At 36.6% G+C, this 24,275-nt stretch overlaps 3 protein-coding genes across 5 annotated transcripts; all 3 read left to right on the plus strand.

Moving 5' to 3' along the window:
• The first annotated feature begins 10 nt into the window (after positions 1-10).
• LOC111695696 (uncharacterized) lies at positions 11-5,924 on the plus strand. Of its 3 annotated transcripts, none has more exons than XR_002763927.1 (4): positions 11-137; positions 500-1,989; positions 2,214-5,303; positions 5,632-5,924. XR_002763927.1 is itself a non-coding variant. In XM_023465105.1 (3 exons), exons 2-3 carry the CDS (start codon positions 1,332-1,334, stop codon positions 3,929-3,931), a joined length of 2,376 nt encoding a protein of 791 aa, XP_023320873.1. In that variant the 5' UTR covers positions 11-137; positions 500-1,331; the 3' UTR covers positions 3,932-5,866. The 3 variants fall into 3 exon arrangements, 1 of the variants encoding a protein (XP_023320873.1); XR_002763928.1 differs by having other exon boundaries at positions 2,214-4,115; positions 5,545-5,924; XM_023465105.1 differs by having other exon boundaries at positions 2,214-5,866.
• Positions 5,925-5,971: 47 nt separating this feature from the next.
• LOC111695697 (coiled-coil domain-containing protein 6) lies at positions 5,972-9,336 on the plus strand. Its single transcript, XM_023465106.1, has 3 exons — positions 5,972-6,185; positions 7,148-7,517; positions 7,959-9,336. Exons 1-3 carry the CDS (start codon positions 6,012-6,014, stop codon positions 8,828-8,830), a joined length of 1,416 nt encoding a protein of 471 aa, XP_023320874.1. The 5' UTR covers positions 5,972-6,011; the 3' UTR covers positions 8,831-9,336.
• A 6,732-nt stretch (positions 9,337-16,068) lies between these two features.
• On the plus strand, positions 16,069-23,623 carry LOC111695700 (rho GTPase-activating protein 45). The gene is made up of 8 exons (XM_023465108.1): positions 16,069-16,939; positions 18,289-18,603; positions 18,836-19,057; positions 19,299-19,709; positions 20,702-20,911; positions 21,423-22,164; positions 22,267-22,497; positions 23,092-23,623. The coding sequence occupies exons 1-8, from the start codon at positions 16,319-16,321 to the stop codon at positions 23,430-23,432; spliced, it is 3,093 nt and encodes a 1,030-aa protein (XP_023320876.1). The 5' UTR covers positions 16,069-16,318; the 3' UTR covers positions 23,433-23,623.
• Positions 23,624-24,275: the final 652 nt, after the last annotated feature.

A 24,275-nucleotide genomic window follows, 5' to 3' on the forward strand; every position in this document is an offset into this window, starting at 1 on the left:
GAAAGAGAGTTTATTTAAAGGCAAGCTCGGTATCTGGAACCTAGGATGAAGGAGGAATCTCTTCATCTTCTCAACCAGTACTTCAAGGCATCCAGGGCAGCCAGAGACTCATCTTTGGACAGTATTGGATTCCCAAGGTTTGAACGTTTTTGAAGGAACTGTCGACGTATTTAAAATGCCATATATCCGATTCACAACGGTACTCTTTAGTCCTTGGTCGGATTAACAGTGAGGAAGATATTGTTGGTTTTCCGTCATTTACTTAATTTACTTTAATGTCTCTGCTGCATAAATCCGTAAGTCACTTTTGCAAAGAACCGTAATTTATTTGTTAATTTTTATATGAAATAACAAGAATAACTCATTAATTATTGCTTGATAAATGTTTGAAGGGTACCTTTGTGAGTCGTCGAGAATGAAGGGTCACTTGAAATTATGCCTTCAGTCCCTTTAATATGAATTATAAAGTTATTATTACTTTTTTATTATTAATATCTAGGTGTGCTCTGCAGACTCTTCTAGTAGTTGCTGAGAGTATATCTAAACTAAACCTTGAACCAGAGATATCTTACAACCATTCAGTAATGTCCTGTTATATCTACGAGGAGATTATCTCATCCCTGTCTGGATACTCATTCCTCGGAGTAAATCCGTCCCAGCACTCGGAGACGGGGAGTTTAGAATCCGTCCTAGGCAAACAAAATGATTTGAGAATGAAGGAGTTTGAAACTCAGTTAAAAATGTTCTTCCAAACCTATCTTGTGAACACTTGGGAGGAATAAATATGAGATTAGACTAGAATGATAAACCAAACCATTGGTCTGGATTCACTGGATTGAGTAAATTATTATTTCTCGGCATAAAAAAATTAAAGAATGTAAAAATATATCACAGAAATTAATAACTATGAACTATTTTAATATATTTTTATTCGTAACTTTAACAAATTTTAATTAAAATAAATTAAACAAGCAACGTCTCTCATTAAGGACCTTTTAGGATTGAATTACGCATTATTTGTAAATGTCGTCTTCATTTTATCCTTATTTAATCCAATTCCAATCCAAACCAAACATATTATTCGGCGAGGAAAAGAAGGAAGGATCCAGCAAAATTTAATTGATTCGAGCTGTTTTACTTTCTACGTAATTGACTTCATTGACAATTCTGCTAGGTTAAATATATCCATAGCATATTTATGAATTTTTTCAATTATTTATTCGCAATATAGTAGATGTTAACAAGATATTATCTTAAGATAGTAAAAGTGTCCCGGTTTGGATAGTCTTTATGAGATATTTTTAACTATTTAAAATATTTCAGAGAAAATAATGATGGGGAACCCTGATCCTGATCCCCCGGAGTCCGGAGCAGGAAGATTAAATCCGGACCCTTCCTCCGCACCATATGGCGGAGCCCGTCCTAAGGTTAACGTGAAGCCCAAGGAGAAAAGTAACGGATCCAGGAAAAGTCCTAAAACCGGAGAATCCTATGTTAAAGATTACACTAGTAAACACGGAAGTCCTGTGTATAAAAGAACTCGTGGATTGGATAGAACTAGTTCAAGTGATAACGTTATGTTTATAAATCAGGACGCTAATCTAGATAATTTTCCTAAACTTTACAATAGTAGGGAGAGAAACTCTGTTGAGGATTGGGATCAAAGATCGGATTCTCGAGATTGGATTGGTCGGAGTACAACAGAATCCTCAGGATGGGAGCAATCCCCTTTAGAATCTAGAGATATCCCAATCCTCTCTACTCAACCTATACACAGCAATACAAGCAGTTTACCCAGTATATCTAATTCTAGTGTATCAATGAGTGCTAAATTTGATGATTTAGAGTTTGAATCTTTGGATAATCTTGAACCTATCGAGGATGATTGTTATATATATACATACAAGGGTGGGACAGCATATCTATCTGCCGATCTTCCGACTAGTTTCTTTCGTCTGGACAGTGGTAGCGACGGAGAATCACTTCCAGGTATTTAATCAAGATATAATTCTCTCCTTTAAACTCGTTCGGTATATTCCTAGAGAACGATTTTTGGACCCCCCCCAATGTACTTTGGACTATCAAAACTCATAACTTGAGCCTACCTGTTGTCTTCTTATTTAACAGTTTAACGGGTCTTACTATAGTTTGACTTATGTGCCCTCCCTCCCTTGATTATATCTAGTCCTTGTCTTTATAAAATAAATGTTTAGGAGTATCAGGAGCTGGTCAATCCAACCTATCTACTGGAGTAGCTGCTCTGCTCCAGGACCAGCTGTTAAACCTGCCGGTCAGACCTGACTCCCCGGAGGAGCAGGACTTCCTTGAACTTGACTTTGACCCCGGTTCAGATGATAGTGAGAGAAGTAGTGATAGTGGACAAGGACCCGAGGAAGAGTTAGTTTCTAAGAACGCTCTTATTCGTGCTCCTCTTCTTCCAAACCTTGCTCCACTTCCTTCCCATCCTAGTCTTGTTCCCTTACCTTCTCGTAGTCCTCCTAGACTGTTACCTGAAGCTACATTTAGTTCTCTTAGTGAAACAATATCTCCGAAACGTACGAGTTCTCGTCGGACTAGTCAGAGTAGTTTAAGAGAGTGCACGGGAAGAGGATCCGAATCTCCGGATCCTTCTCCCTCTCAACCATTCTTACTCACTACTTCCAAAGAAATCAAAACAAGATCTTTACAGCCTAGAGAAGTAAACTTTCAAAATAATAATAATCTTTCTGATAGTTGGAAACAAAGTTTGGAGACTGTTCCTCCACCGTGTTTATCTTGCGACATGGAGAAGGATGTAGCTCCTCTCCAGAGTTCCAGTTCCTTTCCTCAGCATCCCGTAACTGCAGTTAGATCTGTTCCTCTCACTAGTCCCGTGGATGATGTTACACTACTCAACGTACCTAGATCAAAATCATTAAACAGCAGCATATCCGCCTGTCTAGCAGCTGATAGTTCAACAGAAGAAGACAAGATTATGCTGTGTGGAAACAGATTATTACAACGTGAAGCTTTTCTCTTTGGTTCAGAGAACAAAGGTATCCTTGAAGCCCTGAATAGTTTAACAATTAGAGAAAAATTGAAACGATCTCAGACCTTCCCACGTGCACTGGTGTGGAGTGAGAAAGATGCGATTAAAAACCATGTTTCTCAGCTCGGAACCTCAGCTTGTGGAGCTACTGCTTTAATGAACGTGCTTATTGCTATGAATATAAATGTTGAACCCGTCGAGGTGTGTAAGGCTGTAAATACACGTCTCCGACGATTAAAAAGTGATCTCCCAGACTATTTATTATCAAGATCAGAGGCAGGTTGTAATCATAGTGATCTACTGGCGGGTATGCGACATATCTGTGGGGATAGAATCAAAGGAAGATTCTTTCCAATGCATGGACTTAAAACTTCTCTATGTACCTGGATAGCTACGTGGATATCTAGAGGTTGTATACCAGTTGCAACGCTAAACGTTCAACGTGCTCCTACAGCCCCTGGGATGCAAATTGCGGATGCATGGCATCACCAGATGATCTGGGGGGTTATTGGTAGGGATATCTTACTAAACAATCCACTTGAAGTGGTTCCGGAGAGTATACTGATACCACAATTAAATTCTCCGTCACAAATCCTTATTCGGAGAGAGGATGTTCTATCCAGGTTCAATAGTGATACAGATCTAACTCCTCTGATCTCGAGCCTACCAGGATCCGGGTTTAATGAGAGATGGTTAGAGTTCAATGTTTTGGGTCAGGTTGTGAACCTGCTCCGAGAGGAGATGTTGCTAAACCATCCTGAATCCGAAAGTATAACGCCAACTTCTCATCTCCGTATCCCGGCAAACTACATCAGTGGAATAACCTTATTTTGTGATAATCCAGAACCCGAAGTTTTGGCTCTTTTTCAGTCGACAGAAGATTTTTCTTTGAGTGATAGATAGCAGTAATTTATTTAGAAGAAATTATCTAATCAAAGAGTGAAGTCATATTGAATCAAACTTTATAGCCCACACCTCTCCATACATCACAATTAGACATTTTAAAAAAATCTGAAACTACTAAACCTTTTTGTTGTTGTAATTTTTCAATTTCATCTGATCTGAACTTTAACTTGAAAATCTCGAAGTAAAATTCATCACGGGATTGTAAAAAAAATTATATTATGGATTCCATTTTTCCTCTACTTTAAATATCTGGGGCTCTGACTTGAAATTTAAATTTTTGTTTTCTCTCAGATTTTAGATGCTAGGTAAACCCTGTACGTAAGTCTTTTTTAGAATCAGAGCTCAACACTTAAACGTTGATAAATGTTAATCCCTGGATCAAGAACCTTATTGTATCTTTTTTTCTTGGATATCTCGTGGATAACTAAAATTAAGGAATGAAGCACTTATTTTCTAAATTTTAAAGTTACCATAGTGGATATCGAGATTATGGTAGATTAGTGCTTTAAACTACTGAAGTTTCAACCTCCTCAGCTTCATGTTCTTATGCGCAGTAAAGATAAAAATAACGATCAAATTTGTCTGAAAGAAAACTTATATGAGGAACAAACATATCAAATAACGCCTTATAATTTTTCTTAAATACCGTAAGCCCTACATTCTCTTTTGCGTTGTCCAAAGCTAAAAATGGTTCGATTTGTTTTTAAATCCAATCTGTTTTTGAAACCTTCCACGATTCTTTTTCATATTTATTTTTAAAGCATCTCGACTAAAAGAATATTTTAAGCTAAACAACTTCCAATCGGGATGGGGTCCACTATTAATTAGAAATATTTTAAGGATTTTATAATTTGTAACTGTTAAATCTATGAAAATGTCTGCAAAGATTTATCAATTAAAGTATTTTGAGAATCCTAAATATTTGCACATTTCATGGATTTAAAAAGGTTTCAGTGGGTTTATTCCCCCTTCTCTTTATCTAGAATTAAATAAAATTATATTTTACATCTCGAAACCATTGAAGTAGTTCGCGAAAATGATTTAAATGCCGAAATCTATTCTGTAGTTATTTAAAAACCTGCCATTTCTATTTATCTAAACTTTTGATTACCATTTAAACGCAAAGGGTTTCTCTGAACTGTAAATGTTAGTTTTTTACATTTTACAAATTCTTAAGTCCTGTCCAAGTAAAATTCCCCATCCAAATTGTAATGCATAAAGGAAATTTTTTTCGATTTTGTTTTACGTTTACGGCAGCTTAAACTTTGTTATCTTGATTTTCTTCGTATGATATTACTCTTCAACTTGACTGCTCACTTTTTGAAGTTTGCCCGGTCCCAGATTCTCTTGTATTAAAGAGACTGTCGACGTAATTCTAAGTGTCATACCTTATAATAAGTTAAATGACCGATTCACAACGGTATCCTTTAACCTTTTAACCGATTCACTGAACATAAATGATGGAGATATCCTTGTATATGAGTCTTGAAAACTGATAATTTTCTCTCAATGAAAGCGGATTGGAGATTTAAGCAGCAGAGAAAAGGAGGAGTTGACTAATCATGTCCCTTGTAGATAGGAATCCACAATATCTTCTCATTGTTACCCAGATAAATATTTAAAGGGTACCCTTGTGTATCGGATATGCCACTTTAAAGATGAATGGCCCCTTGAAATTATGTTACTGTCCCTTTAAGGTCAACGTTCTATCTTGAGATATAAAGAAACTATGTTACTGTCCCAGCGTTCAATCTTGAGATATAAAGAAATTATGTTACTGTCCCTTTAAGGTCAGCGTTCTATCTTGAGATATAAAGAAATATTTATTATAACCAAAAATCTGATAACGCTAGTGCACATAAACGAAATTTTTCAGTGTAAAAACGATGGAAGTACGTTTCCAAATTAGAATATCAGAATTCTATTTCTACATTAAACTGTATTCAACTACATATATCTGTAACCAGCAATATTATTAAAAACCGTGAAATTATTTGTAAATATGTTCTACGCTTATATTTTTACAAATGTAAATATTATAACAGAGCTGAAATATTTCAGATATAAACTGCCCGGTATGGCAGATTCTGCCAGCGAAAGCGATACCGGGAGCCTTGATGGGGTTGGGTTCCAGCCCCCCAGCCCTGTCAGCAGGGAGCAGTTGCATAAACGGATTGAGTCTCTCCAGCAGCAGAATAGAGTTCTCAATGTAGAACTGGAGACATACAAGCTCAGGGTTAAATCACTCCAGGTACATTTAAAAATCTTATCATTTTATTTTGAGTTAGTCACGAGTTTTTCTATTACAATCCAAAATATCGACAACACGATTTGAGTCTGAATTTGATAAAAGTCTAAAGGTGATTATAATATGGAGGTCCGGGATTTCCAAGATCCTTATCTTTTCTTAAATGTTATCATTTACAGAATAAGATGTAAAAAAAATTTTCCGGACTTTCTTGCATTTACATAAATGTTTGAGACAGAATTAAAATTTCATGAAGTTACTTTTAGTTAATATTTCTTTTATTCCTGGTGATCCATTTAAGAAAGAATAGAGGGACAAACAAAAGTGAAATTCTATAGTCACTCTTTAATTATAAAAATATATGCATAAAAGTATTAAAGTACAAGATAGGAGGCAAAATTAACCGGTTTTAGAATCCCGAGATTATTTATTTAATCTCCTGTTCAACGAAATAACCAACCTTAAATTCCCTCCTTTTTTAATTCCAGGGAGGATAATTACTTATCCTCCCTATTTACAGGGAGGATAATTACTTATCCTCCCTCTGTGATCCATACAGATTTAATTCAAGATTTAGATCAAGAAATTATAACTATTAATTACTACTCGTGAGGTTTAGAACCCCAAAAAGGTCTTGGAGGCCCTCGGCTAAGTGGTTTTCCCCTCAATTTAATTATCCTCATGAAAACGCCCGGTTAAGTAGTAATTTATCGTTTAATCTCCTGTTCAACGAAATAACCAACCGTGGGGGATAAAATAATAATGAAATCAATAAAACTATGAATTAATTATGATTTTAATTCTCTTATTTCTTACTAATGCATATGGAAGAATATTTAATTTCTTGATCTAAATTTTAAAGATTTATCAAACTAACATTAAGGGTAATTTTTATTCTTTTTAACAGTCCAAGAACTAGATATTTTTTTAATCGGAGAATTCAAAACATTATGTTTACTGTTTAGGAGGAGAACAAGGCCCTGAGACAAGCATCAGTTCATATCCAAGCCAAGGCGGAGCAGGAGGAGGAGTTCATCTCCAACACACTCCTCAAGAAGATACAAGCGTTAAAGAAGGAAAAGGAGAGCCTGGCCCTCAACTACGAGCAGGAGGAGGAAATGCTGACCAATGATCTGTCCAGGAAGTTGAACCAGCTGAGGCAGGAGAAGGTTCAGCTGGAGCAGACCCTGGAGCAGGAGCAGGAGTGCCTGGTCAACAAGCTGATGAGGAAGATAGAGAAGCTTGAAACGGAAACTCTGTCTAAACAGACAACTCTGGATCAACTGAGGAGGGAGAAGGTTCAGCTTGAGAATACACTGGAGCAGGAGCAAGAAGGTACTGTCAATCCTTATTTTTCTCAATGACTAATATAATATAGGAGAGGACGACAGGGGTTATAATTATAATGTGACGTCATGGGACTGCTAGAGTACTAGATTTAATGTAAATTTGAAGAAGATTGTAAAAAAGTCTCGGAATTCTAGGGGTCTGGGCACTGTGCGTTGCAAACACTATCTATCTTGTTTACATTAAAACTGGTTTCAGGCCTGCCCTATTACATCACTGTAGTTCCATTATTCCTTGTGTTTTTTGGTTACTTAAAACTTTAAATATAATATATCCATCAAAAGTACTGAAATGACGTTTTTTTTTATTTATTTAATTAAAATTAAAATTCAAAATATTCGAATTCATACTGAAAATTTATCAGTGCATGATGTGCATAAAAACTAATCCATAACGTAGTTTCTTATTTCAATCTAATTAATATTCTAGCTCTGGTCAACAGACTATGGAAGCGGATGGATAAACTAGAGTCGGAGAAGCGTAATCTCCAGATTAAACTTGATCAGCCTATATCTGAACCTCCGTCCCCTAGAGAGGTTAATAACAAGAACGGAGATACTGCGGCAAACCTTGCCAACAATATTCATCAGCTGAGGCAGGAGGTTGCCAGGCTCAAGCAGAATCTGAGTGTTGCGGAGCTCAATAATCAGAAGAAAATGCGGGAATATTCTCAGGAGGAGAAACATATTCGTGAGGAGAATCTACGCCTTCAGAGAAAACTTCAACTTGAGATGGAGAGAAGGGAAGCTCTGTGCAGGCACCTCTCTGAGTCCGAGTCTAGCTTGGAGATGGAAGAGGAGAGGGTTGTTAATGAGATGATGTTGAGCGGAGGAGGCCATCCTCTATCTTCGGTTCATAGGAACAGAACCCTCTCCAGTCCTATACCGGGACCATTCCCGGGGCAACCCCCAGCTCCTTCTCCGTCTCCAACCCTCTCTAGACCTTTATCTCCGGGTCTCAACTACGGGGAGAGACGAGAATCCGGTGGGCCATGCCCGCACTCACAGCAGCAGACGGACACATTCACCCCTCCTGCCGCTCTTGCCAGATTTCCAACCGGACAATCAGGATTCTCGCCGATAGGTGGAGCTCGTTCCCTTCCACCTCGTCCCCCGCAGGATGATCTACGTCACGGTTTTCCTAGACCGGAAAAATTTGCTAAACCCGGTGTCCCCTATTCTATCTCCACTAGCCCAGGACCTGTGATTCAGACTCAGAATGTATCTCCTGCTGTGTCTCCGCGTCTTCGACAGGAGAACCCTCCTCCGTCTCCGATGGATGCCGAGGAGAATACCGCTTGAAGGTTCTCTGTTGTGATAAGTGCACCTTGCATTATGTTTATTCTATCTGTGTTCTGATTGCTGGGTTTAGGAACCGTGACTACATACAGATCTGGTCAAATACATTTTTCGAAAGCTTTTTTAATGAAAATTTGAATTTTTTGCGTGTTTACCCCGTTTTAAGCTATAAATGGAGCTTTTTAAGGAGGAGAGGGATTTAATATGTTGATTAAAAATGTAACTTTGTTGTACAATTGCAGAACCTTACATTTAGTGCAGAGAACTGCTGGTTATGCTCAGGATCCGGAAACATTAACCACATTTATCAATAGTTCATTATTGTAAACTGCTTGGGATAAGGATGCCAGTTATACATAGTACATACACATATAATAAATATATATATATAGTTACATTTTACTTTTATGGTTATTCTGTACACTTGAATTGTGATGTAAATCATCTTTTATATTGTTAGCGATATAATTGGCTGATCAGTGTAAATAAAAAATATTCATTAAAGTTTATTTGTCAAGTTTGTGAATTGTGAAAATGAGAAATTGACGTACTTAAACTAGAAGAATATTCTTTTTATTTGGTTTTCTATTTTTTCAGCAAGATGCGTCTTGATAATCACACTGATCAGAAGTTCGGAATCGATCCTTGCTTTAGAAAAATCTTTAAGTTAGGAACTGTCCTCGTAAAGAATTTCCTCTCAACACTACAATGGTCGACCAGATAACGTCTCCGACTGTGTGCGTCCTCGTTATTGTAATGTTACTTATGTCCTACAGCATTCCCGTCCTACAGTACTTCCGTCCTAAGATACTTCAGACCTACACAACATCGGATCTAAGATAGCTGTAGGTCGGATGTACATACAGTTTTGTTAATCCGACCCATGGTCAGGAACTGCAGATGTCAGTATGAAGTTGACTCAGTTGACAGTGCCACCAGAAGTACCGATGCTCCGGTTGCACAACAAATTTACGTAGGTCAGATGCACACTCTTGTAAATCGGATGCACAGATTTTGTAGGTCGGATGCACAACTTTTGTAGGTCGGATGCACAACTTTTGTAGGTCGGATGCACAACTTTTGTAGGTCGGATGCAGAACTTTTATAGATCGGATGCACAAATTTTGTAAGTCGGATGCACAACTGTAGTAGGTCGGATGCACAACGTTTGTAGGTTCGACCAACAGCAGCTTGAAGCTGCTGAAAAACCACGTGCGGTATAGGTCCGAAGTATCGTAGGACGACTGTGTCGTTTGACGGATGTAATACAATCCTAATTATCTTATCAGAAAACAACTAACGTGAGACACCGATCGGTTGAATTATCGTCCCCCAAAATACGTCATAAAGACGTTGTTTGTTCATACAAGAAACGTACTCCGGAATATGTTATACATTCATGTGGGGTTTCCAAAGAATGTGAAGAAGGGCCGAATTTCAGAATAACTATGAGAGGACCGGGCTGAATTTCAAAATGTTTACGAAAGGACGGGCTGAATTTTAGAATAACTGACAGGACGGGGCTGAATCTCAGAATATTTATGAAAGGACGGGCTGAATTTTAGAATATTTATGAAAGGACGGGCTGAATTTTAGAATAACTGACAGGACCTAGCTGAGTCTCAGAATATTTATGAAAGGGCGGATCTGAATTTCAGAATATTTATGAAAGGACGGAGCTGAAATTCAGAATCTATGAGAGGACGGGGCTTATATTTAGAATAACTATGAAAGGACAGAGTGGAAATTCAGAATAACTATGAAAGGACAGAGCTGAAATTCAGAATAACTATGAAAGGACGGAGCTTAAATTCAAAATAACTATGAAAGGACGGAGCTGAAATTCAGAACAACGATGAGAGGACGGTGCTGAAATTCAGAATAACCATGAGAGGACGGGGCTGAATTTCGGTCAGAAAGAAGATTACACTTTAAGGTTAGTAACGGAGAAAGGGTAGAGTAGTAATGGTGATAATGTTCTCTTATGAGCGGGGGAAGGCAGGCGGCCATAAGCCACAATATTTTCCCCTTCCATGCCACATATTAGCTTCTACATTTGACCCTTCCGGCAATTATTACGTTTTTAAATGATAAATTATGTGCATGTCAAATTATAATTTCAAAAATCTAGCGGCATTACGTGAAAGATGATACCTTTAAAAAATTTAAGAAGTTTATTAAAGATCAATGAATTGTGTGTTCAGTTGTTAAACTGCTTTATATTTTACAATGAAGATTTTACATAATTATACGTATAGTTCCTTGGTGGGCACTGAGACAAATAGTTTGGGGGAGTTTAAAGAATAAGAAAAAATGAGAAAAAAGAAGAGAAAAATCACAATTAATTGAAATTACATGAGCGTTACAGATTTACACAAAAAATTCCATTTTGCATTTTCTCCCTAAGTAATGCAAATTTTCGTTTACCCTTTGAACATAGAGTTATTATGGTACATATTTTTTATTTTTCATAATGTATTTAAAAATAAGCCATTTTAGAGGAAAGATTGAATTTATTTTTGGGGAAAAATATGTTTTGCTGTTTACATTAAAATGAATCATTATTATTTCAATGTAAAACTTAATATAAAGATATGTTTATCTTTTGTATAACGTGGCTGTTTTTTTTTTGAGAATCGCAGTTCGGGGATGTATAACTTTCTGTTTGCCAAAAAATATGAGCTTTCATTGGGTTTTGGGGAAAAATTGAAGAAAAATTTAAAAAGGGGGAAGGGAAGAAAAGGGAAGGGAAAAAGGGGAAAAGGGAAGGGAAAAGAGGCTTAAGGGAAGGAAAAAGGGGTAAGAAGAAAGTTAAAAGGGGGAAGGGGAAAGGGAAAAGGGGGAAGAGGGAAGGAATAAAAAAAAAACAGTATCAGAAATGTTTTAAAAAACTCAGGGGGCACTTTGAACCTTGAAGTTTAACTTTTTAGGGCACCAAAATGCTCCAATACTAGAAAAATCCAAAAATTGTCTTTGCCTGGGGGCTCTGCACAACCCCCCCCCCCCCAGCCACAGCAAACTTCGTCGAAGTTTGCGCGGGCTTCAGAAACAACCTGTAAAATATACCTGTTTTTAAGTTGTGGATTTGGAGAAAAAATGTGATTCTGAAAAGGGGGGGGGGACTTTTAAGGGGAAATACTTATTAGAAAGCTTTTAATCTACATCTATTTTTATATAATACAACAAGACATTCGTATATATGTTCCCCATAGCCGGCCAAACGGCTGTACCGAATGGGCTGACATTTTTTTTAGAGAACCCTTGAGTACCCCGGGGTTGACATAGACTAAAAAAAAATTCGAAATTTTTTATCGTAATTTTTGTTTTTCGATTTTGTTTTCTTCAAAAATCCAAATTTTTTTCTTTCAAAGTTTGATTTTAAAAAAATTCTACTGGAACGCCGGGCACTTCAGCTAGTCCATTCCTGAACTATATAGAGTACATTTGTTTGTGTTTTGGGGAGTTTCAAAAATTGAAATGGATATCCCGGAAATCCAATTCATTTAGATGTTTCCGTATTGAAAAAGTTTAGCTTTAAATGTGACATATTGACTAAAATTATTCTGACTTTGTCGTTAAATTATTTTCTTTAATCTGTATGAGAGTAAAAAAATATTTATTATTTATGGCTGAAAAACTTCTTTGATCCAATTGAACTCCTTTTAAGATCGACGCTAGAGCCAAAAATGGTATTATTTTTCGAAAACGCATGTTTAGAAATGGATTTAGATGTTTAATGACACCTACCAGCCCTCTAAAAATTCTCCGTACCCTACACAATGCATTCATAAAACTTCCATTTTTTAATATTACATGTATTAGACAAAAAATAAGTGTAACTTATCAAAAAGAATTTAAAATTGGAAGTTAGGTATTTTCCCATGAAGGGTATTTTCCCAAGTGGCAACTTCCCAACTGTGCAACTAAACCCAAGCGGCAACAAAGCCTACCCTAGCCGCATCGCTCGGCCCCTAGTATTTTTCTAGCCGCAGCGCTCGGCCCCCTTTACTTACAGCTTGCGGTGCCTCAGAAGGTCTAACCTAACCTTTGGGAAGCTGCTGCTTGGGAAATTGCACATTTGGGAAGTTGCCCTTCGTTAAATTGTCACTTGGAAAGTCGCCCTTGGGAAAATGACTTTGGAAAAATACATAACGTCTAAAATTGATACCGTACTTGACTTCAGCTTAATTATCTGAACAATCCCTAATTAATACAGGGTTGCCCACAAAGGATGAGACTGTAAAGAGTACTTGAAACCAGGCGCGCAACTAGATAATTTGTTAAGGGGGGGCAATAGTGAAACATTTCGCCCCCCCCCCCAACATTTTTAGGGGGGAGGGGCAAGAAAAATGAGTATTATACTCAAACAATAAAAAACCTAACCGCAACCAACCGGATATTCAGTAAGATCAAGATCAACACATCTGATATGAAATAAAAAAAGAAATCTATTCTGGTTTTTACAGTTTACATAAATATAGATTCATTATTCATCCATAAATCAAATATGTACATTGTACTCATAAAAAAATCTTGATTTTACATATGAAAAATATTTTTTTTCATATGACACATCACACAATATTTGCGGTGAACATGTGTAGGATTAATTGAATAGTTGTACTACAGTATTAAAGCAATATCATAATAAGTGGCAGAACTGATAGTTAAAATATCTAAAAATACTTAATAAACCCCCTTTCCCAGGAATTCATGAATCGCTAAATTGAAAAACATGGTGGACTTCTTTCCCGGGGGGGGGGGGAGGCGTGCAAGCCCTCTTAAAGGAGGGGCATGCCCCCCCTTAGTCAGGCTAGGCCCTAGTTGCGCGCCTGCTTTAAACACTTCTAATATGACGATCCCAGTTTAAAATTAGACTTATGCAATGCATTGAATGTAGTCTTTAATATAAGAAAACAACCAGTACAAATTCCGTACAGTCGTCTCTGAAGTCTCATTCTTTGTGGGTAAGCCTGTATATGCATATTGGTTTTATTTTATCTTTTGTATTTTTTGACGAGGGGGGGGGGGATGAGCTGGCTGTCTAGGGCTTCATAGAAATATTAAACCCCCTTCAGCCTTGTAGTTCTTCAACATCATTTTAGAACATCATCATAAGCCTCAAATCTATTTTGAAACTAATTGATGAAAATAATTGGAGACATATTAAGTAAGGTTGGTTTTTATTAATCTATATCTATAAATATTTACTTTTCTGTCTGTCTGTTTGTTTGTTTGTTTGTCTGTTAACCGAAAAACGTCAAACGGCTGAACCGATCGGGCACAAATTTTGTGTGGGACCTCACACAACCCCAGTAAAGTTTTATGAATCCATCAAAATTGGAAAATAAATTCGAAAATAGTTGAAATTCGGAAAGAAAAACCCGCCAAATTTTTTAAATGATTTAAAATGGCCGACTTTCATAGGAAGAGTTAAACGCTAAAAGTTATTACAGGAAAATTTCACGAAACTAATTTTTGTTTGAACTATCTTTATACCTGAATTTGTTATTAAAGGGACTGTCGTTGTAATTTTAAGTGACCCTGCAAGAGGGGCCTGCCCAGTTTACAACGGTAACCATGAATCTGCAGCTTCATCTCATCTATTAGGTGGTAGAAAGCGTCGTTATCGCGAGCTTGAAAAGTGTTTAATCCTGATAATTTCTTTACTACCAAAAAACATTTTTCAAGAAAAACCACAAATGAAAATAATCAGTTTTTAAAAACAAAGCAGGAATAGTTCATAGTTGATCAGACAAAGCTTTATAGAGTTTCGTTGTTAATCGGACATACCACTTAGGGGTGTAGTAGGTGTTACAGGAATTAACATAATAAATTAGAAGGTTCTTGATTTTCTTCTGTTTAAAATAAGGCAGATTTAATGCTTAAATGTTTTAATTAATATCTAAGATTAGTACTCGAACCTCTTCTATTTTTTTTAGCAAATTCCGTAAACTTTTGGTATTTTTTTCTCTTTCTTTATTTTTCTTTATTACATTGGGTTCTCCATTTTTTAAAGCCATATCTATTTTTCAAAATTTAAACAAATAAAAACAGCTATTTTTGTCATTAAAATAAAAAACCTACAAAAAATCACATAATTTTGGGAAAGGTTTAATTTAAGTTGTAAACTACGTTATTCCTCAATTAGGATAGTTTTGTAAAAGAATTGTGTGCAATTAAGTTGTAATCGTTTGTTACTTGATATTCGCCAGGATATTTAATGTAACGTTTAAGTGCGTTTGCAAAGTTTATTTGACGAACGAAGGGGATATACTGAATTAACGGATAAGGGGATATATTGAATTATCGGATAAGGGGATATACTGAATTAACGGATATAAGGGGATATATTGAATTATCGGATAAGGGGATATACTGAATTAACGGATAAGGGGATATATTGAATTATCGGATAAGGGGATATATTGAATTAACGGATAGGGGGATATATTGAATGAACGGATAAGGGGATATTGAATTAACGGATAAGGGGATATATTGAATTAACTGATAAGGGGATATATTGAATCAACGGATAAGGGGATATATTGAATTAACGGATTAGGGGATATATTGAATTAACGGATAAGGGGATATATTGAATTAACGGATAAGGGGATCGTGCAATATGTATATATTGTATAGGATACACGGATAAGGGGATGTTTTAATCAAATGAGGGTATATGTGTAGAGTCAAACTCATGTTGAAAGATAATTCAGATATATACAAGGCTACCCGCTTAAGGAATTTGAGACTTAATAAGACGACTTATGGAATTTATTTAATGGAATTTACTTTCATGGTTTCCTGTGTATAACTGGTCTTCTCTTTTTACATAATTTTGTCTGTTTGTCCGTAAAATCTATTTCTAAGGGTAAAAAGTCAAATTCCACCTTTGGATCCTAATATTTAAAAAGAGTTAATTGGGTACGTTATTAAGTCTCTAAATATTATTGTGAATAACCCTGTATCATGGATAAAGGTCGTCATTATAAAGTCTTAAGTTTTTTATATCTTCGGGTACCCTGTTAACCATTAACCAACCCATGTTTATATTATACAGTGTGCAAAGGTAGCAAATTGCAAGTGTTAATTTTTGAGTGATCGTGTGTCTGTTAGTGTGTGTTTGTGTGTTGCGAGTGTGCGTGTGTGTGTGTGTGTGTGTGTGTGTGTGTGTGTGTTCGTTGGAGGTTTTGTATAGCTGACGGGTTGCGCCTGCGCAGTATCTGAGATTGTACAGTTGCTCTCTAGTTCTCTCTTCAGAGATCTCAAACCGCGAGTCTTAATAAATATCGGTCTGAAATGGGAGGGTGGGTCTGTGTCACAAGTGTCAGTTTCTCCAAACATGTAAATCTAAACTAAAAACAAAGTTCAACATACACGAAGGAGCTTGATAACAGTCGGGAAATGAGTGTTGTCCTCTGTGAAAAATGTTGAACCCGTTACAAACACCTCTCACCGTTAATTCGGTTTCGAGGATATCTAATGGCTACATCTAGAGAATACCATCAAGAGGAACCCCTACTCAATACGCTCTCTATCTCCGATCAAAAAATAGCGATGTTTGCGAACGTTAACAGTCGTTCTCTATCCCTTGCCAGCATCAGTTCCGAGGGTAGTACGGAGAGTCATGCGGTTGAACAGGAAGATATAATTGCTCTTACTCAGGACGTTCGTTCCTTCAAGGATGTACTCAGCAGACTCAGGAAGGTTTACCAGTCTGAAGCAGACTCTTCAGAGACAATACGTGTCACCTCTCATGAAAGACTAAGTGATGTTTTGAAGATTCTCCGACATATTCTAGAGAAATATCCAGCTATACAGTCTCATGATTTAGTAGCTGCGGCAGGGTTACTTATTAAAACAGTTAAAGCTCTTAATAAACCTCGGGACAATGAGATTGATGATATTCACATGCAGGATCCTAAAGAGTTCTACGAGGCCCTGGATGGTCTCGCCTTGGCTTTCAGCTCTCGAGTTTCCGAATATTTAATGGGAGATCTGGATTCTAATGTTTCTATGTCCAGTGCGTCCAGTAAAACTAAATCTTATGAAAACCTTCTCCACTCTCATGATCCCGATTCAACCGCTCTAAATTCTCAACAGGTAAAATATTTTGGATTTAAAGGTTAAAATTTTAAAAAGTTTTTTTGGTAGTTTTTGAGTTTGGGGTTAAAATGAATTTAGTTGGGGGGTTGTTCCTTGTTTATGTATTTAGTTTATAGGTAATTAAGGGTGAAATATCGTTTGCACTAATGATTGATCGGACTAACGTACATTCGTACTAATGTTCATTCGAACTACAGTGCGAATAAACACCTAATTGTTCAGTCAAAGTCAGAGTGGAAGGTTTTTTGAGCAAATGGAGAACTTTTTTTTTAAATGCTCTATTGAGTAAATTTTAGTGCAAATGAACAAAAAAAAGTTTAATCGAACTAAAATCTAAAACTTCACCATTTGCATATTTACCCTAATTTGCACAAATAAACATATTTTAGTGCAAATGAACAAAAAAAAATGTTCAATCGAACGAAAATTAAAGTTTCACAAGTTTTTTATACATTAAATCTAATTAGAACAAGAAATGTCCAATCGAACTAGAATTTAAAATTTCACCATTTTGCCCATAAATTATAATAAGTGCAATTGAACTTATTTAAGAACAAATAAACAAAAAATGTTCAATCGAACTAAAATTAAAGATTTCACCATTTTGCCCATTAATTATAATCATTTAAAGAACAAAAACATTAGTCCGTTTGAGCAAATTCTTTGTTGGAAATGTTCATTCAGGGGCGTACGAGGGCTTTTGTTTATGGGGGGCACAATTTGCGACGGCCCCCCCCCCTCGTACGCCACTGTGTTCATTTGCACTAATGTTTAATTTCACGAAGATTTACATAAAAACATTAGTCCGTTTGAACAAATTTTTTGTTGGAAATGTTCATTTGCACTAATATTTACAGAGAACACATTAGTTTATTTCCGTTTGATCATATTTTTTGTTGGAAATGTTCATTTGCACTAATGTCAAATTGTACTAATATTTACAGAAAAAAACTTAGTTCGTTTGAACAAATTTTTGTTGGAAATGTTCATTGCACTAACGTTCAATTGCACTTAATAACAGAAACAAAAAATAGTTCGTTTTAACAAATATTTTAAGTATAATTCAAGATCAATTGCACTGATGATTATTTGTGCTAATTATTCCTGGCAAGAAAACAAAATTTTAGTCTAATTGAACACGGTTGAGCTCGATTTGTGTTCATTTTCACTAATGTTCAATACTAATACAAACCTGTTTCCGATCAGCCGGCCTTAGTGCAAATGTACGTTAGTTCAATCGGACATTAGTTCAAACGATATGGCATTAAAGTTTTTTTAGTGAGGTTATTTTTTTTTGTTTTAGGAAAGTATAGAGCATATTAAAACGTTTTTTTTTATATGTTTAGAGTGAAGAGGATATTTTGAGTTCTGACGAAATAGATTCTCGTCTCATGCATCATGACCGAGGTGTTGATCACGCACTACAGAGAGCTAAAATCTGGGCTAAATACGCCAAGGATGTTCTGAACTACGTGGAGAAAAGGACCGCCATGCAGATGGATCTATCCAAGAACCTGACAAAGCTGGTTCAGGCGAGCAGACCTCAGCTCCAGGAGGAGATATTCCTGCCCTTTCAAAGCATTTATTGTTTAGCCCTAGACCAGGATCTGGAGATGTGTGCTCTAATGCAGGCATCCTGTGGTCTGCTTCAAGGATGTAAGGTAGGAAGAAAACAGAACAGGATTAAATTCAGAAATGTGAAAAACATAAAAATTTTGCTAGTTAAATTGTGTCTTTAAACCTCTTTGCTGAAATTGAATTTATAACATTCTGTTTTGAGACAATTAGCTTATCCCTAGTTTAATACGGTGTTAAGTAACTCCCAGATCAAAATTTTGCAATTTCTTTATTTTGAAGAACAAAGATAGATCTTTAATCAAACCTGTATTTTAGTTCCTGGAACCCCTGCACTCCAGGAGGGTAGAACATGAGAGAACAAGGAAACTGTTAAAGGACGCCTGGCACAAGGAGTTGAAGAGGATGCAGGAGGAGGTGAGCAATCTCAAGAAGGCCAAGACTGCTTATATCCAACGTCACCAAGAGTGGGAACGGTGCCGCGACGCAGCACGAATTGCTGAGCAGGGAGCAGAAATTGGAGCAACCGCAGAGAACAAGGTGAATTAGAGTTTTTTTTTTCTTCATATTTATATTTATAAAGGGCGTTTTGACGCAAGTATTAACTCTGTAAACAAAGATTATGGTCACCCTTTTTAACATTTTGTATTTGACATATCATTATCTAAGATAAAAGTATACTTAAGGGGTTCTTGAATAAAATCACCAGATTTCCAGCTAATTTTTAACAAAGAAAGAAAGGCATCTTTGGTAACACTTAGAGCTTGTATAAATATTTTAGTTGGATAAACGGAAGAAGCTGGAAGAGGATGCTGCTGGCAAGGCTATAGAGGCTGAGACCCACTATAGGAACTGTGTAGACGAGGCTAACGACCGGCATAGAAACCTGCTGAACGTGAAGGGAACCATCCTCCAGCAGGTTCGTGAGCTCCTAATGCAGGCGGACCAGACGATGAAAGCTGTGACCGTCAGCTACTTCCAGCAGCAGCACAGTCTAACAGCCTCCAGCCCGGTTCAGTTTCAGACACTCTGTGAGAGCTCGAGACTGTACGAGCCTGGAAGCCAATATATGAAGTTTGTGAAGAGGCTCCCGGACCCACAGATTAACAGGTTTTCAGAGAGGGATCCATTCTCATTCGAGGAGTATACAGAGGGACTAGATAACGTTCTGAGCTTTGATAAACAACGGAAGGTAAGCGGGTTAAATTACAATTAAAAATATAAAATTAAAGATAAAAGTTGTGCGGAAAAAATTTCTCATTTTTTTTTGAAGTTTANGGGGGGGGGGGGTTGAATAATGGATCTTCTAGATGCAAGCAAAACATTCCGTGGTTCTAGTTAGTTCGAGTTATAATCGGAAATACAAACAAAAAGTCAAACAGAGATTACTACTATATGATATACAAGTCCCTTAAATCTCAATTTAGTGCTGTAAAGGATTTAATATGATGTGGGACACCCTGTATATTAGATAGATTAAGAAGCAGTTGACCTAGCTTAATATTGGATTGTTAATTATTTCATTATATATTCAGGGTGTCGTAAAAAAGGGTGATGATGGATTTTAGAGCTTTTGTTTCCATAATAAAGTCTCTAACACGGCCACAAATTAAAAAAACAATCGATTCAGGAGGGAGATTTTTTCACTTTTTTTATTCGAAGCATTTGTTGTTATCAGTAAAGTCCGAATATAAAGCTCTAGGGAGGAAAAAATCTCAAATGATGAAAAATAAAACATTAATGTAGAATATGCTCTATGACAAATATGGGTTTTGTCAGCTTCTGGTAGTATTGCTTATCTGTAGTTGAAGGATGCTTCCCAGGTCTGAACTCTGATTTCTTGATCTTGCAATGATCAGGGGCTCCACTCTTTAGTGCATCTTTTCTTCAGCTTGATCTCATAATCGATGAAGAATGCTTCAGCTCCAACCCTGAGTCGCTCCAAATGCTCTAGATTTTCAGCTTCTTTTTCCTTCTTAGCCTGGTTTTCGATAAGATCAAGAAAACAGAAAGCTCCAGTTTCCTTGACTCGCTGATCAACTGAACTTTAGCACTAAGGACGTAAAACGCATCAGTTTCCCGAAAATTTTGCAATCCGTTTTATTAATATCATTTTTGTGAATAAATATGTTCGATTGATTAGTTTTTAAACGAGTTTTTACTTACATAATTTTAATATTTTAGTCGAGCGCCAGCTTAGAGAGCAATGATGAATCCTCAACTGCAGGAGTAGGATTTAAATCAAGGATGGCCTGGAGTCCTAGTGTCGGAGCTGTTGAACCCAGTGACACAGAGTCGATTGAATCCAGAGAATCTGCTAAATCCAGAGATACTAGTCCATCCCACTCTCCTACCGTCGAACCTAAAACCTTTCAGAATTATACAACTCACGAGGTAAGACATAGGACCCCCTCGATATCGTAAAGGAATAAAAATGAAAAATGGATCTAATGCTTCTATTTGTTTAATGGTGTTCTCTTCTCAGAAAATTCTAAAATGGACCTAATGCTTCTATTTGATTAATGGTGTTTATCTTCTCAGAAAATTCTAAAATGGACCTAATGCTTCTATTTTTTAATGGTGTTCTCTTCTCAGAAAATTCTAAAATGGACCTAATGCTTCTATTTTTTAATGGTGTTTATCTTCTCAGAAAATCCTAAAATGGACCTAATGCTTCTATTTTATAATGGTGTTTATCTTCTCAGAAAATTCTAAGATTGAGCTAATGCTTCAATTTATATGCTATTTTTAGGTCCTTTTTTCAATTTTAAAATTGAAAATTTTTTTATGTTTCCTATGATACCTTTAACCCTTTAAATATATAATCAAGGTTTCNGTAAACCGGAGATTTTTTCTCTGTCTAAAATTTTAGTATTTGATTTTTAAAATATCTGTAATTGTTCAGGATCATGAGGATATTGAGGCATCGGGAGGATCACATGCTAAACGGCATTGTATGTCTCGAGCCGCCAACTCTCACGATTTCAAGAAACTAAACAAACCATCACGGTGTCGAGAGTGCGACTCTTTTGTGTATTTCAACGGTTACGAATGCGCCAAATGTGGACTTTCTGCGCACAAGAAGTGTTTGGAAACCATCCATTTAATGTGCGGTCAGAAGCGACTACCTAGAAAGATGACGACTTTCGGAGTTCCTCTTGGAGATCATCTGCTCCAGGTCGGGGCTGAGATACCGCCCCTCGTCTGCAGATGCGTCCTGGAGATTGATCAGAGAGGAATTAATATTAAAGGTCTATATCGGGTCTCCGGAGTAAAATCTAAGGTAGAGAAATTATGCCAAGCATTTGAAAATGGAGCCGACCTCGTTGATCTTTCTGACGTCCATCCTAATGTGATTTCCAACGTTGTGAAACTATACATGAGGCAGCTCCCTGAACCTCTCTGTACATTCCGACTTTACTCCGACTTTATCCGAGAAGGGCGAAGATGTCCTGCTCTAGAGCCTGGTCAGCTTAAACCTGGTGACTGGGAGAAGATGGAACAGGATGCTACGGAGAATTTAAGAAAGTTATGTTTACAACTGCCAAAATATCATTTGAAAACCCTTGGTTTCCTCTGTCATCATCTTCATAGAATTTCTCTTCAATCTGAAATAAACAACATGCCGGCGAGTAATCTTGCTATAGGTACATTTTTATATTTTTATAAGTTATTATTGCTTAATTGTCAATCCGAAACTTCAATTTTTTATGTTAAATTAATTTGTTATTTATCTACTTTATTTAAAGTATTTGGACCAACTCTGCTGAGAACCAGTGAGAGTCCTGCCACCCTGTCCAGTGTAGTTGACACTAAGGAGCAGGTGCGGGTGGTTGAACTAATGGCAAAGTATGCCTGGGATATATTTGGACCGGAGGCGAACCTAATGCCCCGGGATTACGAGACTAGACCTGTTAAACATAAACACAAGAGGGAGCAGAGTCCTAGGCTAGACGAACTCATGGAAGATCATAGAACAGGTACAAGTTAGTTAATATCTTGCAGGGGGAGAAATTTTACCCTCTATCATTAGCTGCCTTCTCCCCCCCCCCCTCTTCTATTAGATGAATTTGTAAAAATATCTCGTTCGCTGCTTTCTTGGTTAAAGAATTTTTGGAAGAACATTACGGAAAATTTTTAGTTTTTTTTAGAACAACCTGTTTTAGATTTTTAAAATTGTGAAAATCAGCATATAGATTACAAAACCGTTTTATACCAAAAAAGTTTCTGATTTTTTTAAACTGTTTTTTTTAGCTTTTGAGAATTAAAGTTTTCACCGCATATTTTTCCTCGTTTTTTGGTGAACCAATTGTTTAAAAAGTTTCGAATGTATATATTATCCTGTGCTATCTTCATTCTCATTTATCTTTCTGCCCTCCTACATTTTGTGCAGAGGGGATAATTATGAAAAAAGATTCCAATTTATTTTTAATTTTTTCCTTCGAAATCTTCCTTTCTTGTAAATCTTAGCTCTAGTTTTCCGGGAATTTTTTTAAAGAGATTTTCTGAAACCCTAAATGATTGGCATCCAGTTCAACGTGATTTTAATTAAGTGTTCTTATGCTTATTTTTAGGATCGTTTACTGATGATGAAAACGACAATGAACCAATCCCATTTTTCCTTCTACCTGATGATTCTCAAAAAGTGAAAAAATCTCCTCTTCTCACACGGCCTGGATCTCCTCCACATATACAACTTGTTTCTCTTAAGAACTTTTCCGGATTAGAAAACGTGCGCGCCGGTCAGATTTCCGGCCAGGATAGTGTAGACTCAGTCCCACATAGACTCCGACACCAGCCAACCCCGTCCTCTGAAAAGCCTCACGACAAGGACGGAGAAAAGCAAAATATTTCTATCCTGGAAGAGAATAAAGTAAAGATCCAGGTTCCCGGGTTACCTGTGGGTAAAGGATGAAACAAATAGACGGGATTAAAAACATAGATTATGATCAAGTTCTCCAATCCCGGTTCTCAACCCATCAGTTAAAGATCGACAAAATGAGATAAATTATCACAAGTTATTATAGAACCTGGAGCTTAAACTAGTAATTTGGAAGTATTTAAACGTGGTTAACTAATAAGCTCTGTTTAGAGAGTTCAATATTTTATCATGACAACTCTTGGCACAATTAGGTGTAGGAACTAGGAATAGGAACGGATGATGAAACGAATGTTTAAACTTTTTGACTAACTAAATATTTAAAAATAATTCTTCATTATAAACAGGACCAATCAACTTATTCGTACGGATTCTCTTATTTTCTGCTGGCACAGACAAACTCAAGTAAAACTTTATTTGATGAGATTTCTAGCACACTCTGTAGTGATAAGAACATTGCAGGGTTCTTATTTACTCTGCTTTATATAGAATAAGATTAATTCTCTTCAAAGTTTGTACTCTGTAGTGGATATAGGATAAAGGATAGAATACTGCTCTGCTAAGTAAAGTTCTATTCTACTCTGCAGTGTAGATGATTCATTACTGCTCTACAAAGTGAAATTTTATTATACTCTACAGTGCAGAGGATAGAATACTGCTCTGCAAAGTTCAGTTTTATTCTACTCTGCATTGTAGTGGATAGAATACTGCTCTGCTAAGTAAAGTTCTATTCTACTCTGCATTGTAGAGGATTCATTACTGCTCTACAAAGTGAAATTTTATTATACTCTACAGTGCAGAGGATAGAATACTGCTCTGCAAAGTTCAGTTTTATTCTACTCTGCATTGTAGTGGATAGAATACTGCTCTGCTAAGTAA

Source organism: Eurytemora carolleeae, unplaced genomic scaffold, assembly GCF_000591075.1.
Source record: "Eurytemora carolleeae unplaced genomic scaffold, Eaff_2.0 scaffold82, whole genome shotgun sequence".
Taxonomy (NCBI): Eukaryota; Metazoa; Arthropoda; class Copepoda; order Calanoida; family Temoridae; genus Eurytemora; species Eurytemora carolleeae.

What these genes read in the sequence shown, in the direction of transcription:
- LOC111695696 (XM_023465105.1), top strand. Translation starts at nt 1,332, where the DNA reads ATGATGGGGAACCCTGATCCTGATCCCCCGGAGTCCGGAGCAGGAAGA. An exon ending in CGACGGAGAATCACTTCCAG is followed by an intron (nt 1,990 to 2,213) that starts GTATTTAATCAA and finishes ATAAATGTTTAG; the next exon opens with GAGTATCAGGAGCTGGTCAA.
- LOC111695697 (XM_023465106.1), top strand. Translation starts at nt 6,012, where the DNA reads ATGGCAGATTCTGCCAGCGAAAGCGATACCGGGAGCCTTGATGGGGTT. An exon ending in TCAGGGTTAAATCACTCCAG is followed by an intron (nt 6,186 to 7,147) that starts GTACATTTAAAA and finishes TTTACTGTTTAG; the next exon opens with GAGGAGAACAAGGCCCTGAG. An exon ending in ACTGGAGCAGGAGCAAGAAG is followed by an intron (nt 7,518 to 7,958) that starts GTACTGTCAATC and finishes TTAATATTCTAG; the next exon opens with CTCTGGTCAACAGACTATGG.
- LOC111695700 (XM_023465108.1), top strand. Translation starts at nt 16,319, where the DNA reads ATGGCTACATCTAGAGAATACCATCAAGAGGAACCCCTACTCAATACG. An exon ending in CCGCTCTAAATTCTCAACAG is followed by an intron (nt 16,940 to 18,288) that starts GTAAAATATTTT and finishes TTATATGTTTAG; the next exon opens with AGTGAAGAGGATATTTTGAG. An exon ending in GTCTGCTTCAAGGATGTAAG is followed by an intron (nt 18,604 to 18,835) that starts GTAGGAAGAAAA and finishes CCTGTATTTTAG; the next exon opens with TTCCTGGAACCCCTGCACTC.